The sequence below is a fragment of the Zea mays genome, chromosome 4 (assembly GCF_902167145.1).
Source record: "Zea mays cultivar B73 chromosome 4, Zm-B73-REFERENCE-NAM-5.0, whole genome shotgun sequence".
NCBI classification, from domain to species: Eukaryota; Viridiplantae; Streptophyta; class Magnoliopsida; order Poales; family Poaceae; genus Zea; species Zea mays.
Genome location: NC_050099.1, coordinates 248489368 through 248505293, shown reverse-complemented (window position 1 = coordinate 248505293; position 15926 = coordinate 248489368). Strand labels below are relative to the sequence as shown.

The window sequence follows — 15926 nt, the reverse complement described above, 5'->3', positions numbered from 1 at the left end:
GCATGTAAATATGTTAAAAAATACAACACTGTTCTATCTATTCTTATGTTATAAGAGGCTAGCAATTTGGGCTTGGGTATTAAAAAAATGGATTGTTGAGATAGCTCATCATCTTCTTGTATGACTGCTTGAGTTATATAAAATGCTAATGTCTGAATATAAGAATGGTTCTAAATTAGGGGTATATCTTCTTTAGGTTCCATTAAGTAGTGGAGTTGCTTATGTTTTTAATAGTTGTCTTGTAATATGGTAACTGGTTAACTGGATAAGCTCTACCCCGGTTCAAATGAAATCTCACTCGTTTATTAGTTTATCTTTGGTTTTAGTGCTATTGCATATATGCTTATTTGTTGCTTTGTGCACAAAAAAGATGTTTGTCATCAATTTTTTTTCTTGTCTTCCTTATTATTCAAATCACCTCAACTGTATGTATATGTCTGTCTGTCGAAACTGGTTTTTTGTTTCTTTACGCACACCGTACCCTGTAGCAAGCAATTCACGGATGAGCGAAAGAAAGGTCCATGGTTTGTACTGATGCACATCTCCTATATATACTACCTACTCGAGGTGCTAGAAGAACTATGGAACATTCTCTTTAGATGATGTGGCTTTTAATTAAAGTTTTAATATTTTTCCCATTATAAACACTTTGTGATATTCTCAGTAGCTCATCATCATCATCATCTCTCTCTCTCAACATTGTAGATTGGCAATGATGCTTCTCAATTTATTGGTCCACTTGTATTGAACCTATTGATAAATGTATGTTTGTCATTCCATGACTTTCCCCATCGTTAACATGACTATTGAAGTGCATTGATCCTAGAACATACTGTGCGATTATGCGTATCTTAGCGCACCTTTATTATGCTCTTTGCACCAATATACTTTGTTTTTTTCCTTTTTCGGTATTTGAAAAAAGGTGATCCATCTTGGAGCATTACATCTACGCTTTCTTGATCTTTGCAGAAGTTGGTTGTTTATCATATCACCTTTGTTACATAGGTATGTACCCGAACTTAAAGTTAGTACAACTAAGTAGCTAACTACAGTCATAGAAGGAACTATTATCATGCATGGTAATTGTGAGAATTCCATCACCGGGTGTTTTATTATTTTCATGTGATTTCAGGTTATGGACAACTATGGTAAGAGTAGGCCTTCAGTCATGAAAACTACCAGACTGTTGCTTGCCGTTGTTTGATGAAGATGGCTGGAGGGGCTTTTATAGAGGTTTTGGACCAAGTTTTCTTAACATGTCTGTTTCTCGTCTAACAAAATATTAATAAGATGGAAGTCTGATATAAAAATAGGATGTGAAAAATTTAGATCTATAATAATGTACGCTATTCGTTTTTTGTGCAGTTATTGTACATTAACATTTTATCGAATTTGTGTGTCATTGCAACGCACAACCATTGTACTATATTTTTTAGGTATGTAACTAACAAAAGTATAGAATAACAATAATTGTTTTGCATATCAATGTATTTTATCATAGTGCTTATACATCTCATTGCATCTTACCAGTACATGTTGAGTCCGTAGCAACATACGGACATACACCTAGTGTTGTATATAAGTTATCATGGTATAATATGTTCTCGTTGCAACGCACGTGTACTCACTTAGTTAGTAATCATGTTAAGTATACCACATTCCTTTACGAGAAATAAAAAATGCAATAGTAATGTAGTATGTCGTTGAAATGGCGTGAGAGTAGGTATCGAGTGGCCACATTTAGAGATATCTAAAAGGTTTCTATAAGTCTCTTCTAAATTATTTTTTTTTGGAAAACGTAAAAACAGTTCCCCTTGAATTAGCCCTATTTTTTTAATTTCTCTTAAAAGTCACTCATTTATAGCTAGAAACAGGAATTTTTCTGGGCGAGTCGCCGCCAAGTTGAGTTGATTTTACCCTTTTTACCGCTTCCCGTGCACATGGTTGCTGCAGCCCACCTCTTCCACTGTCCCAACGTCACCATATGCATTGATCACTATGCCTACAAGTGACTGAGACATGTCAATTGAATAGAAAATCATACCTTGATAGCACGTAGATGAATGAAGCGGCTGGACTGACTATGGAAAATGACAATACTATGTTTGATCAACATAGGTCCAAGGTTGGTTTAACGTAGTTTAAAATTTCTATATATACTTTTAAGGTGACCGTTGGAGAACATATTAAAATCTATTCTTTATAGATTATAGGATGATACTTAAAACATGTTGATAGTTATTTTTAGGGAGCTTTTAGAGATGTTCTTAGCTGATGCCATTTGGAACACTAAATTTTAGAGACCACAATATCGAATATTTGCAGGAGGGTGTGAACCTCTAAATTTAGAGCAACTCCAGTAGTTCTCTAAAAAATAGCTTGCCAAAATCATGTTTAGCAAGTTGCTAAATAGCTATTGGAAGTAAAAAATAACTTAGTCTCCAATAGTTGCTCATATTTACAAAGTAGTTCGATTTCGAATCTATCTTTAGTGGCCCTGCCCTTATGAGATCTGTCTGATAATAAGGTTGAGAGCAGAGGATGTGAGGGCGGAAGAAAAAAGGTCGTCGATATAAACTATGGATGAGTGGTGGTCCGGTGGCGTAACCTATGAGGAAGTTAGGTTCGACGGTGAAGGATAAACTTGTGTCATGCGTGTTTGACCTAGCTACCTCATTATGCTAGAAAATGAAAAAAGAGCGTGCTATACCTGGCTATCTTACTGGGTGGGAAAGAGAAAAATAATCACGCTAGTATGAAGAAATTGACGTCAACTGCATTTACGGAGTTCCTACCGAGTTGCTAAATGTGGAGAGTAAATAGAGTTGAATAGCAACTAAGTAAATTTAGCAAGTCTATTTAGAGAACCATTGGAGAAGCATTTTTCTGTTCATTTCTTAAATTTAAGATTTAGAGAGTTGTTTAGAGAACTATTGAAGTTGCTCTTAGAGGCCCTTGTTGTCTTGTTGAAGAGTTGAAGACACCGCAGTTCCGGAAACTTCTGTAGCAGCTGAAATAGTACGGACGTGTTTGAACATGTACAGGATCTCGAGGCCACATCTGTAAAACGACCACCCCTCACGCGGAAGCGGAGACTGGAAATCGGGAGGGAGACCGGAGACGAGACCGCCGGAGATGGAGCCGAGATCTGCAATCTACAGATCCGGCGCCTTCCTTCTCCTCGCCGCCATCCTTGCGGAGGTCGTCATCCCTGCATCCGCCATCGGAGACAAGTGCGCCGCCTGCAAGGCCGTTGCTGTGAGTTCCCTCTTCCGCTTCCCTATATATGTACCTCGAGTTCGGATCTTAGCGTTCTCTCTGTAATTTCGATGCTGCTGGAGTCAAACCTGGCAAGCACCATCGTGTCGGTAACTTGAAATCGCTGGATAGATTCGCGCGATGCTGCACTGAGTAGTGGGAAATACGCCATTCTGTATGAAAGACTCAATTTGGGTTCAAGTGGCATATCCGCATATGGAAGTGCCTACCTACTGCCAGCAAATGAGATCTGTGTTTCATATGTTTCAATTTTGTCCCAGCAATTTGAGACACACGCTTTCTGACGTGCCTCTTCATCTTCTTTCCAGGCGGAGCTAGAGATTGGAATTTCGAGTGTAAGTGAATCTACAACTTCTCTTTCAGTTGCCTTTAATTTAGGCTTTGTTTGGTTACATCCAGATAATCAGTACCCCTATGTTCTTTTTATTTGTCACGGTTTAGTTCAAAAATGAACTAGCGAGCGACAAATATTCGAGAACGGAGGTAGTATTCGTTAAACTTTAGCTACCTTGAAACCAATTGTCTAAATAATGAACTAGATAAACTTTAGCTAGACTCCTGATTTCTTTAACTTATTATCTTTTTTTAACCTCAGCTAATGACAGATAATATTGGGTAATTGACCCGTATAACCATGATTTTCACTGGTGGCGCCAAATAAAAAGGGTACTCATGTCCTTTTGTTTGTATTAGCTAGTTCATTATCTAGAGAACCAAACACCCCAATGCTACGTAATACTTTCAGCTAACTGGGGCGGAACCAAACACGGCATTAGTGACTCTTAGTTTCCAACCATTTTTTTGCAATGCTGATTACGGTTTTATTTCTATTAAATAGTACATTTATTATACTTCTCAAGTACGGAAGTATTTTTTTTAACAATTGACAAAGCAATCATTCCATAATCTTAGCAGCATATTACCATATTAGTTTCTTGGTGTTGGCACCATTTGATCATATTTTTTATTCCTGGATCCTCTAATGCAGGAGAAGCCGAGAAATCACTTGGACTTGCGCAACCGCTTAAATTCTAAAGGCCAGAGGGAGGGGAAGGTCATTGATTATAGGTAAAAAAACAGCATGATCACATACTTATTTTTAGTGACAAAAGCGATGCATATTGGGAAAATATTTAGTGGAACAATTCATGATTTAACATTCCACATGGAGACCCTTTGATCTTGACACACATCGTTTGGCCTCACATACTTATAGCAATTTATCGACATATTTTGTTGCTTACTTTTGTCATGTTATGTACTTTGTTCTGTATACATGGTGCAGGGTCAGTGAGCTTCGGGTTGTGGAACTTCTGGATGGCCTATGCGATAAGATGCAAGATTATACCTTAAAGAAGGCAGGGATTAAAGATTTATAATTGTTTTATAATTTGCACTTGACACTATCTTATTGGTGCTGCATCCCTTTTCTATGTATCAAGTGTTATAAACATGCCATAAATATGAACTGTTTTTTCACTTTTTAGCGCACTTTGAATACGCTAAACATTTAGCTACCTAACATGTTTTTTGTATGCAGTTGGAATCAGGCGAAAAGGGATGGGTTAAAGTAACAGACTGGAATAGCTTTCAAACTGGTAATTTTTACCAGTTTTATGGCTCTTGTTGTCATGGGCATCATAGGGAGCGGTCACTCATGTGGGGCCGCACCCATGCGCGCCAAAAGCGAGAGGCCGCAGGGGGCGCTGCCAGCGCCCGTGCCTTCCTTGCGCGCGCTGCTGCCAGCGCCCCCTGCGGCCTCTCGCTTTTGGCGCGCACCCATGACACTTGTTTACTCTTCAAATGGCCTGTTACTATATTGAAACTGAGAGCCCGAATTGCAATGTTAATCCATAGTTTCATAATTATGCTAATGCATTCTGTGATTCTGTATGCTTAACCGTTCTCTTACATGTATCATCACAGAAAATGCAGGCACCAGGGTTATAACTGTGTTTGTTATAGTTACTAAATGTCGTTACACAATAGACTTTTACAGGCGATTCAGATTCAATGATGTGAATATATAATCTTGGAGAATATTACAGAAAAAAATTGTTTTATAAATTGATCCCTGACAAGGAAATGAACTTGGCATTTTCTTATGGTAAAACACACAATGCTGAATGCTTAACAAGCAAAGAATGCGAAAGGACCTCTAGCGTAATGGTTAAGGCTTTCGAGTAGCACCTCTAGGTCCTTGGTTCGATCCTCCTCGGTGGCGAATTCGGACTTGGTTAAAATAATCTCCTCGCTGTGCCCCGCCCGGATTACGTCCTGGGCGCCACCTTCCGGTTGGACCGTTGCAGAGTGGGCGGTGACGGCATGCTAGTGATGAGGGCCAGAGTTCGGGGATTTTCTCAGTCGGGACCATGTTTTGGTCTCTTCTTAATATATACCGGGAGGGTGGTCTTTCCCTCCCAGTCCGAGTATTTTTTAACAAGCAAAGAACAAGCACGACCTTTGCGTTTGATTTGCTTCACTGTAATAAAACATCTATCTGTCTATAAGGGCTGTTTCTAATACCTGACACTTTATTGTTTATCTCGTTCTTTTGGCAGAAAATAAGGCAGCAGCAAGAGCTCACTCCAAAAAATTGTCCACCTTCTGTGGAAGGTACATGATTTTCCAGTAATTTTAAAATTTGACTTAGAGTAGGCATCATATATTGTTCCGAATGTTCAGTTTTTTTTTTAAATATTTTAGCTGGAAGAACATACACTATACACATAATCTTGTTCTCATTTGCGTGGATGCAAAATTTGTATGTGTCTTGGGCAGTTACATCCCCTCCCTTCCAAAACATGTTTGTTCATACAATCATGCATGCCTTTTCCTAGTTGCTGATTATTATTTTTTCACCTTTTATTTTTCGCTCTTGTTTACTGGACTTGAAGGCATGGCCGCATGCCCGCATGGCTAAACAAACTCTTCAGGCACCGTGTGCTTTAAAGCATAACTTTATTGGTTGTGTAAAGATAACACGACTTTCTGCGATTTATGTAATAATTATACCAACTGTTTGATTGAATGAGCTAACCAGCTTCACTTGCTACACAGGCTACTGGAGGAAACGGAGGATGAGGTAGGCTTGTTGGGTGGAATTGACTGCACTTTTGTTTTAGCATATACGGAGTAAAACCTAATCTTTAGCATGCTTAATAGCCGTGTTCTATTTTTTGAATTATATGGTTTTCATGTCACTTAGTCAGAACATGATCTTATATGAATTTTGATTCGTTTTTTCTGGTTCACCCGCAGCTCTCTGAGTGGATCAAAACAACCTCCACAGAATCAGAATATGTAAGCAAGGCCCTTTGTGAAGATATTAGCAAACACTGCCGATCTACAAGGTATGTCATACCTGATAATGGCCTTTTGTGCCTGCATATAAAGATTTTCAGTGAGCATGCGTGTTATTGTGGCATTTCAAACAAAATAATCCTTTCCTTCCAGCCTAATTTTCGAAACAACATTTTATCACAATGCCATGTCATCTGTTAGATTCTTTAACACACTTGTAAAACAACAGTGCATAATGTTTTTACATTCACATATCACGCACACTTTTCTCCTAATGTAGCTGCTCTAAAGTATGCTCTCTGTTTCCTTTTCATTCCAGTGCTACCATCCAGATTGATGATGAGCTATGACATGCCGGGGGCAGGTCGTTGTTTCGCAAAAAGCAAAACAGGCGACAGGTTGGAAAATGTTAAAGAACACAGCTCTAGTAGTCCCTGACACCATTTAGAGAGACATGCAGCTGCCAATTCTGATTGTTTGTGTTGCACTCATATTTCCTGTAAACAAAAGCTTAGACTGATCTGTAGAGAAAGCAACTGGACATCAATTTTTGCATACCGATGAACTACAGTTTAAAACGGCCGGTTGAATTATCATGTCAGGGGCTATAGGAAATTTGAATGCTTCTATTCTAAGGTCTTGTTGTTGAGTACTGAGTATAGTTTGATGACTGCATGTTGGTCAATGACAGCATCAAAGATTACATGCATTTTTTTGGGAAAAGATGATGTGCATTTTAGATAGAAGATCGCAAAAGATCATATGCATTTCGATCAAAGTTTAGGTCAATTGGTCAAAGATCACAGAAGATCATATGTATTTCGATAGAATATCATCACCAAAGGCTGTGCATCTTTGATTGAAGACGCAATTTGCTAATACACTTGGACTGCCATGCCAAGCTAGAAATTTTGAATAAGTCGAGCCGGTCAAGCTTAGTAAAAAAAGTTAAATGATTTATAAATTGAGACGGGTGAAGTATATAAACAATTATATGTGCAATAGTCTATAGAACTCAGTTATTATAGAAAAATAAAAGAAATAATTATATACATGCTACTCAAATTTTATAAAACAAATTTTATAAAATTAGATAGGTAGTTCATGTTAATGCCATGAAGTGGCGTGAAAATTAACTAGTTTTCAATTTTTTTAAAAAAAATTAAGTGGCATGTTTTCAACTGACCACGCCAATTGTCACATTTTAGGGGTGTTTGAATGCACTAAAACTAATAGTTAGGGTAATGACGGTTGTGTAAGCAGTCCTTCTGTGTAAGCAAACCATCTGATCCATTAAATTACGATCCAACCACATATACAACCACGGTTTGTTAGGAGTTTTTTTATAAAGATTATTGAGATGGTGGTGGAAGGGTTTAATTATTAAATGTGACATACGGTTGTATTACGATCTAACAGATCAGATGATTTGCTTGCACGCTTGCACAGAAGGACTGCTTGCACAACAGTCATTGCCAATAATTAGTTAGCTAAAAATTGCTAGTGGAATTAGCTAGCTAACAAATAGCTACCTAACTATTAATTAATTTACCAAAAACAGCTAATAGCTGAACTATTAGATAGGCTGTTTGAATATCTCAACTTATTTTAGCCACTAACTATTAGCTCTAGTGCATTCAAACACCTCTCACTTTAAACGATTTGGAAGAGTATATTTAAACCACTAATTTATTCAATACAATTCTTCACATATCCCCTTTCAACTGTTCGTCACAAGTACTGTGTGACTGAGCCGCAAGGAAAACGCAGACAGACGCAGCCCCAGATTTCTTTTCCATCAAAACACCCCCCGTTCCCCTGCTCCCATTCCGCCCCGGATTTCGATTTCGTCCTCCCTTCGCCGCCCGCGCCAATACTTTCCTCTGCCGGGGCTGCACCGGCAGCGCGGGGTCGACAACAGCTCGAGATCCGGTGACTGATCTCCTTTGTTTCTCGGTGAGTAATCCCTAGTCGCTCTATGTTCTGCGGGTTCGTTTCGTGCGGCGAGATCTCCCCATTTTTTCTCTGCCGCGGCTGCGGGTTTCGATTCATAAATAAATAATCTTACTCTCTGCGTCAGTCCGGTTATAGTTCGGTAATGCGTTTGTTTTGCTGCGGCCGGCGGATTGTTGTGATCACTGCTCGATTATCCTCTTGTAGGGCTCGCTGTATCGAACCCAGTTGCTCGACACTTCCCCCCTAATATCTTGAAAAATCTCGGTTGACCCCGTAGGACTGGGCAATCCCAGCTGATGAGATTACGCCTCTGGGTTTTGCGGACCAGTTATTCATATATGTGTTGAAAATAAAATGAAATTATGCTTCTGGGTTTTGCAAAGGAGATCTTTGGGAGTTGCTTATCCTAAGTTGGTTTTCAGGAGAAATCGATTCTGTTAGCCATGTGGAAAAAATTGGGAATTGAGTTATGAGATGGAAGACATGAGAACCGTGACAACTTGCTGCTGCATTACTGTATGATTTTACTTGGGAACTTGGAATCCTCAATGCTGTCCTAGCTCCCAAGTTTTGCTTGCTGGACTTGTGGGTTAAAGTGTGAATAGCTGAAGCGTTCTTTGGCCTTACAGTACTGCCGAACAAAACACTCAGCTTCTGGATTGTGGTCTGCGTACGGAAAACAACTTGGATAAAATTACATCTGTGCTACTGTTAGATGTTTCCTCCACTGTCACCCTTAGGGCTAGCTTGGTGACCGGGGAAATGGAGGGGCTATTCCTCCCCCATGGACCCCCTCCATTTCCTTGGTCACCAAACTAGCCCTTAATGATTATTTGATCAAAAACTCAACACTAGCTGCTTCAGATGAGAAATGTCACTGGTGATAACACCTCTTTTTCATCATCTTGGCAGGGCATCTTGCTAGTCTTCTTCCAGATTGCTTCCTAATAATGATGACACATGAATGGGCTGCCAATTTGGCTCTTGCTGGTACGTTAATTATGTAGTTGACTAGTTGAGCCATCACTGCCTTTACAGCGCTCCTTACCTTCTTCCTTTCCCTTTGATATAATGATCCCGTGCTGACCTCAGCAGCATATGTATTTTATAATATGCAGGTCTGAGCTTGGCGCCGCTTGTGGTTAATGTAAACCCAAATGTGAATGTGGTACTGACAGCATGCCTTACTGTCTATGTGGGTTGCTACCGTTCTGTTAAACCAACTCCACCCTCTGTAAGTAATATGTGTCAATGTATCTGCTTGCTATTCTTGTGACTTGTAACTCATGTGACCAACTGATTTGTTTCTGCAATTGTATTATGCAGGAGACCATGTCCAAGGAGCATGCGATGCGGTTCCCCTTAGTTGGAAGTGCTATGCTTTTATCACTGTTTCTTCTATTCAAGTTTCTCTCAAAAGACTTGGTCAACGCTGTGCTCACTGCCTACTTTTTCATTCTAGGCATTGTTGCTCTCTCGTAGGTTCATTTTTTTTTTCTTGTAACAGCTTTTTCAGACATGTTAAGCTGTTTAGTTGCTCTACTTATGAGTACCGTTTTATGCAGTGCAACACTGCTTCCTTCTATAAAACGTTTTCTTCCAAAAGAGTGGAATGATAATCTCATTGTCTGGCGTGCTCCACTTTTCCACTGTATGATCCCAACTCCCCTTTCTTTGGTGCTTAGTCTTGTTGATTCAGTTATGCAGATCTTGAAATATTACTACACATGTTTTTAAGTACTGTTGTACATTCAAAAAACATGTGGTGACTGGTGACTAAGAGTCGATATATTATTTTGTGTACTGAATGAACTCGATTTTTCCACCATTGATTCTTTCAATGCTACTGACAAAGTGATATTTCTCCTTGTGGATATGGAAGCTTCCATTTTTTGTGAAATTAGAAAATCTAAATACTGCATGAAAGTATATTCTTTGTTTACAGCATATATATGGACATGGAAGCTTCCATTTCTCCTTCTGAAATAGATGTATTGCAACATTTCGAGTACAATGGCTGTCATTGTGTTAACTGTTCATACGACCTTTGCATTTGATATTGACTTCTTATGAGTCTTAGACTCTTAATTTATAACAAGTACAAGGAGTATTGGATCTAACTATCCCAGTAGCTTCCCTTTACAATCTTTATTCTTGAAGATGGTTTAAGTCCATGGGTTTTTTATTTCAGCACTCTCGGTGGAGTTCACAAAGTCCCAGATTGTTGCTTCAATACCTGGATTTTTCTTCTGCTTGTGGTATGCGTCAAAGAAGCATTGGCTTGCAAATAATGTTCTGGGATTGGCTTTCTGTATTCAGGTTTGTTTGCATGGTTCAACATTAATATGCATTACTAAAGATTATGGAATGAAACCTAAAATCATTTGATTTGTTTTACGCTCCATTTTTTAGTTTACTAGAACCTTAACACTTCACTTTCTCAGGGGATTGAGATGCTGTCATTGGGATCATTTAAAACCGGAGCCATTCTCTTGGTAAGTGTTTTCTCAATGATTGCTTGATTTGGCCTGAACACTATATACTTCTATTTTCTGCTATAACTTCTAAGAACACATCATCACTATTTCAATCACAAACCTGTCCTTATTTTATTATCTCTGCACTATCATAATCACCACTGAAACATTATAATATTATATCTATGGTTTATTACGGATCATCTGGTCTTAATATATCTTTACTTCATTTGTCTATGAAAGGAGCTATCTCTTATGCACTATAGCTAAAAGTATTGCTTGTTGTTTGTATGTGGATTTAAATGTGTACAATTTCTTATTCTTGTCAAATTGTATTGAGCAACAAGTATTGCTTGATGTGGGTTTTTTTAGCATGCACTTTGTCATATACTTCTTTAGCAAGCATTGAATTGTGATCATATTATATCATGAATATTATAATATGGAACCTGTGTCTCATGTATAATTGATTAATACTCCCTCCGTCCCAAAATAGTAGTCGTTTTAGCTCTAGATTTTTATGTCCATATTCATATGGATGATTATGAATCTAGACATATATATAGAACACACACATTAATTATTGTATTAATCCAGTAAAAAGGTAAAACAAATTTTAATTTGGGACGGAGGGAGTAGTTCTGAAGTAATTGGGGCTGGGTCCTTGCACTTTGACTGCAGTATTTGACTATTTCTGAAAATAATGGTTACAACCATTTCATCAGTTATGACTGAGTTGATTTCTTCTACTTGTTTCAACATTGTGCCAGTGAATCATTCTCTGTTCATTATTACATGCATATGTGAATGCAATTGTCCTTTTCCATTTCCAGGGTGGACTTTTTGTGTATGACATTTTCTGGGTGTTCTTCACTCCAGTTATGGTCAGTGTGGCTAAATCTTTTGATGCTCCTATAAAGGTCAGCACTCTTTCATACTGAACCTTTTTTTGTTAATACCATTGTCAGTCACTCAGTTAGTTGGTTCCATTTTTCTCATCTTGATGCTTCAGCTGATCTGGCTTTGTTTGGTTATGTACAGCTTCTGTTTCCTACTGCGGATGATGCACGGCCATTCTCCATGCTTGGCCTTGGTGACATTGTAATACCTGGTTAGTAATAAAAATTTATTTCCTTGTGCTATGTTACATTCTGCTTTGCAGTGATGTAGATTTTGCCCCCCTTATTGAACGGTAATATCAGCCCCTGTAGGATTGTCAAGTGCCAACTTTGTTCTGCATAGATTATCTGTACCAAGCTGCTATATATTGCAACATTATTAGAATGTCTATAAGGAGCATTTGCTGATATGATGTATCAGTGGAGCTCTTGCTTTTGTTGATTCATGGGGATTGAACAGAATTTATGGTATGGTTACTTATGGTTTCTATATATTCTCTGTAGCACTTTGACAGAGAGTCAATGTTGTAACTAGAACTGGTCTTATTGGTTTGAGATCATGCTCTGGACCATATTGTTAGGTCCATGCTCAGCTATACTTTCAGTCCATCTCGTTGCATGCAGTCTTAAGTTATTGTCAATACAACCAACATATGTGTCCATTCCTGGCCCCTGGAGGACCACACAACATGCATCAACAAAAACCAATTATAATTTCAATCGATTCAAGCTGCATACAGAAATGTGATATTTGAATCTGAATGTAGGCAGTTTCCAAGCCATCCAGCACATAATATGTATCTGTACTTTTGCTTGCAGGCATTTTTGTTGCACTTGCCTTGCGCTTTGATGTCTCAAGAGGTATCAAGAAGCGTTACTTCAACAGCGCATTTTCGGGATACGCCGTGGGTATGGCGGTGACCATCATTGTAATGAACTGGTTTCAAGCTGCACAGGTGAGTTCTGTTGCTCAGGTTTATATGGTCCTGTTTCCCCTTGTTTCTGTCACCTCTGTGATATTAATACTATGGTTATTTGGGGGGGGGGGGGTGGCTTATTGCAGCCGGCTCTACTGTATCTCGTTCCAGGTGTGATCGGATTCGTCGCCGTACACTGTCTCTGGTACGGAGAAGTGAAACAGGTCAGATTCTGAATACTTACTGCAGCTACCGTTCCAGAGAAAAAGATTTGTCTTTATGCACTTGTTTGATGATTGAACTCAAGAACGTTGATGCCTTGATGGCGATCTGTAGTTCCATCTCCTGGTCATCTGTTTCATTTTTATCATCTTTATTTTTTGTACGGGTGGGTGGGGGCGAGGTGTGCTTTGCAAAGTTTTATGATCCTTCCTGTTTCCCACCCCCAAAAAAAGGGTAAGCATGCTATAAAAAAATATGTATGAGAATTCAGGACTTTCTGAGTTGTGAGCACGTTTCTTACAAATGCAGCTGCTGGAGTTCGACGAGTCAAAAGCTGAGGCGGAGGAAGGCGGTGCAGAAGGAGAGCAAGATGGTGATGGTTCCAAAGCCAGCAAAAAGGTGGACTAGCATGATTTAGTTCCGGGAGGTAAAAAAGAGGACAGGGAGACATTTTTCGTGTAAGGTCGTCTTGCAGCTAGCTAGCTAAACGGGCTTGTTGCCCTCTCTAATACTTACTTGATAACTTAGAAAATGGTTCAACATGATACTAGTTTTTTGTTTGTTTGTTTTCCTTTGCGGATCATTTATTTGGCTCGTTAAGGAATTCTCTCACCAGTCGCCAGAACCCTGACTGGGCCCGCCGCGACGCATTCATGCCATGCTTACTTTGCTTCTTTGCAGGCAAGAATTTCATTATGGACTATATTTTTACCGCCGTGCTTAATTATGTAGTCACGACACATAATTGTTAGGGTTTGTTCGGTTAGCTCTCAATCCATGTGGATTGAGTGAGATTGGATGAGTTTAAATCCTAAGGCTTTGTTCGGTTAATCCCGTTATCTATGGATTGGATTGGATTGGAAAAAAATTGTGAAGAAATTTGACTTGTTTGGGATTTAAACCCACCCAATCCCACTCAATCTACATGGATTGAGAGCTAACCGAACAAGCCCTAAGCAAGTCAAATTTCTTCTTAAATTTTTTCAATCTCATCCAATCCATGGGTAACGGGATTAACCGAACAAGGCCTTAGTTGGGGGTAAATTGTTTCCCAGTTTTATGAAGGTCGGTGGCGAACCCAGATCGGGCTGATGGCTTAGACTACTTTAGGATAATTGTCTTCTTTTTTCTTCTCCTCCTGAACAAATGAGAAGAATATGTTCTTGGCAACGACACGCACGTTAGTTACTATAGTTCTTGGCAACGAAGCAAGAATCTACATGTGTATATGAAAATGCATGCAAGATTGTATGATATCATTTCGGGCTTAATTAACTGGGTGAGTGACTTCATACATATTCTTCTCACAGTCACAAGCACGCATGCAAAAGAATTCTCGGTCGGGCAGCATCAGATTCAGATGCATATTCGTGTCTGGTTTCACATGCACCGCCGCGTCTTTACTTGCTCTTTTCCTGTTCCTTAAGCAATAAAAATGCTCTTTTCCTGTTCCTTAAGTAATAAAAAAGAGAGGCATGCATATTCGTCTCTGATCTCGACAGCTGCTCACAGATTGCTACTAAGGGTCAGTTTTATTTCTTCAGCGTCCTTCCTTTATTTGTTCTTTATTCTACATTTCCTACGTGTAAAAGCGTCTTGTTTAATAAGTTTATAAAAACATTGTCGATGTCGTCGTTTATGGCTTCGAATTGGAATCTATTTATTCAGGAGAGCAAATACCGAGATCCAATTGTCTGTCTTGCCCTTGTGCATTTTTTCTACTCTCAGGAGGAGTTACTTCCATCTTCAATAAATTATATTCCTTTTGTCTCAATTTATAATACGCTTAACTTTTGTGAATCAAATTTTACCGGCTTGGCTTATTCATTTTATTGCGATAAAATGAATAATTCAAATCTATATTTTAAGTATATTATATGTTAAAGATATCATAGTAAAAATTGATGATAGTTATGATATTTTTTTTAATATGACGAGCCGGTCAAATCTTATGTAAAAAATTCAAACGGATTATAAATTACAGATAATTTGTTTGGCTTTAATTTATAACATTTTCTATTATTTTTACAGTGTTTTATATCTATAGATTACACTTGCAACAGTCTAAATAGTTGTCTTTAATCTGAAGCGACACAACCTCTAGAACGAAGGTTTGATATAGCAAGATGTATATATGAACAACACACGATATTAACTTATGATAATATAGATCTAGACTAATATTCTTACTGTCGATCCGTTGATATTACCATCGTACATTAAGAGTAGTGGTCATTCTTATATAGAGAAGAGAAAGAATTATGAAATGGAAACTGGAGAGAACGTACAGTGTCGTCGTAACATGCATGGAAGATAGAGGAGAAAGGTGAACGATAGAGGTAGACCTGAGTGACAATGATGTGTATCATACTACTCGTGGTCGTGGACCACGTTTATTTGCATGTGTATGTACGTATAGTATATTCCGAAAATGATAAAAATCAAATATGGGCTGTTAGCATTAGCTGTTATATTACTCATATTTTGTTAACCCTGACTAGTATTGGCATTGCATGTATTTCTTTCTTCGCCCTGACTAGCAACCAACCAAGATCAGAAAGAGTTTGAGACTGAATTGCACTCGTTGTCTAGAAGCGAGTTTTATATAATACTCCCTTCAATCTTATATATCTGACGCCGGATAGTTAAATTTTACACTAACAAATGACAAATAAAAAAGATCGGAGGTAGAATATTTTTGGGACAGAGAGACTGAGCGTGTGTGTATAATTTATATTATAATTAAGTCCTCACTATTGACCCAAGTCAACATAGAGGGTAGAACTTGTGGTAGACAAATTAGGCTCCTTCTCATCATGGAATCACACCTAATCCTGCTTGTTCTTGACTAATGAACGATCTCGATGGGCTCA

At 38.6% G+C, this 15926-nt stretch overlaps 2 protein-coding genes across 3 annotated transcripts; both read left to right on the top strand.

Moving 5' to 3' along the window:
• The first annotated feature begins 2716 nt into the window (after positions 1-2716).
• On the top strand, positions 2717-7288 carry LOC100272679 (uncharacterized). Its single transcript, NM_001348051.1, has 9 exons — positions 2717-3258; positions 3588-3614; positions 4268-4347; positions 4565-4637; positions 4820-4877; positions 5841-5895; positions 6340-6364; positions 6541-6632; positions 6902-7288. Exons 1-9 carry the CDS (start codon positions 3136-3138, stop codon positions 6930-6932), a joined length of 564 nt encoding a protein of 187 aa, NP_001334980.1. The 5' UTR covers positions 2717-3135; the 3' UTR covers positions 6933-7288.
• A 1007-nt stretch (positions 7289-8295) lies between these two features.
• LOC100272510 (uncharacterized) lies at positions 8296-13711 on the top strand. 2 transcript variants are annotated; one of them, XM_023302165.2, is made up of 13 exons: positions 8296-8538; positions 8961-9208; positions 9451-9528; positions 9657-9772; positions 9865-10016; positions 10104-10189; positions 10730-10857; positions 10983-11033; positions 11849-11935; positions 12057-12126; positions 12734-12870; positions 12978-13055; positions 13363-13691. In XM_023302165.2, the coding sequence occupies exons 3-13, from the start codon at positions 9489-9491 to the stop codon at positions 13459-13461; spliced, it is 1044 nt and encodes a 347-aa protein (XP_023157933.1). In that variant the 5' UTR covers positions 8296-8538; positions 8961-9208; positions 9451-9488; the 3' UTR covers positions 13462-13691. The 2 variants fall into 2 exon arrangements, with proteins under 2 accessions (XP_023157933.1, NP_001140451.1); NM_001146979.1 differs by lacking the exon at positions 8961-9208 and having other exon boundaries at positions 8406-8538; positions 13363-13711.
• Positions 13712-15926: the final 2215 nt, after the last annotated feature.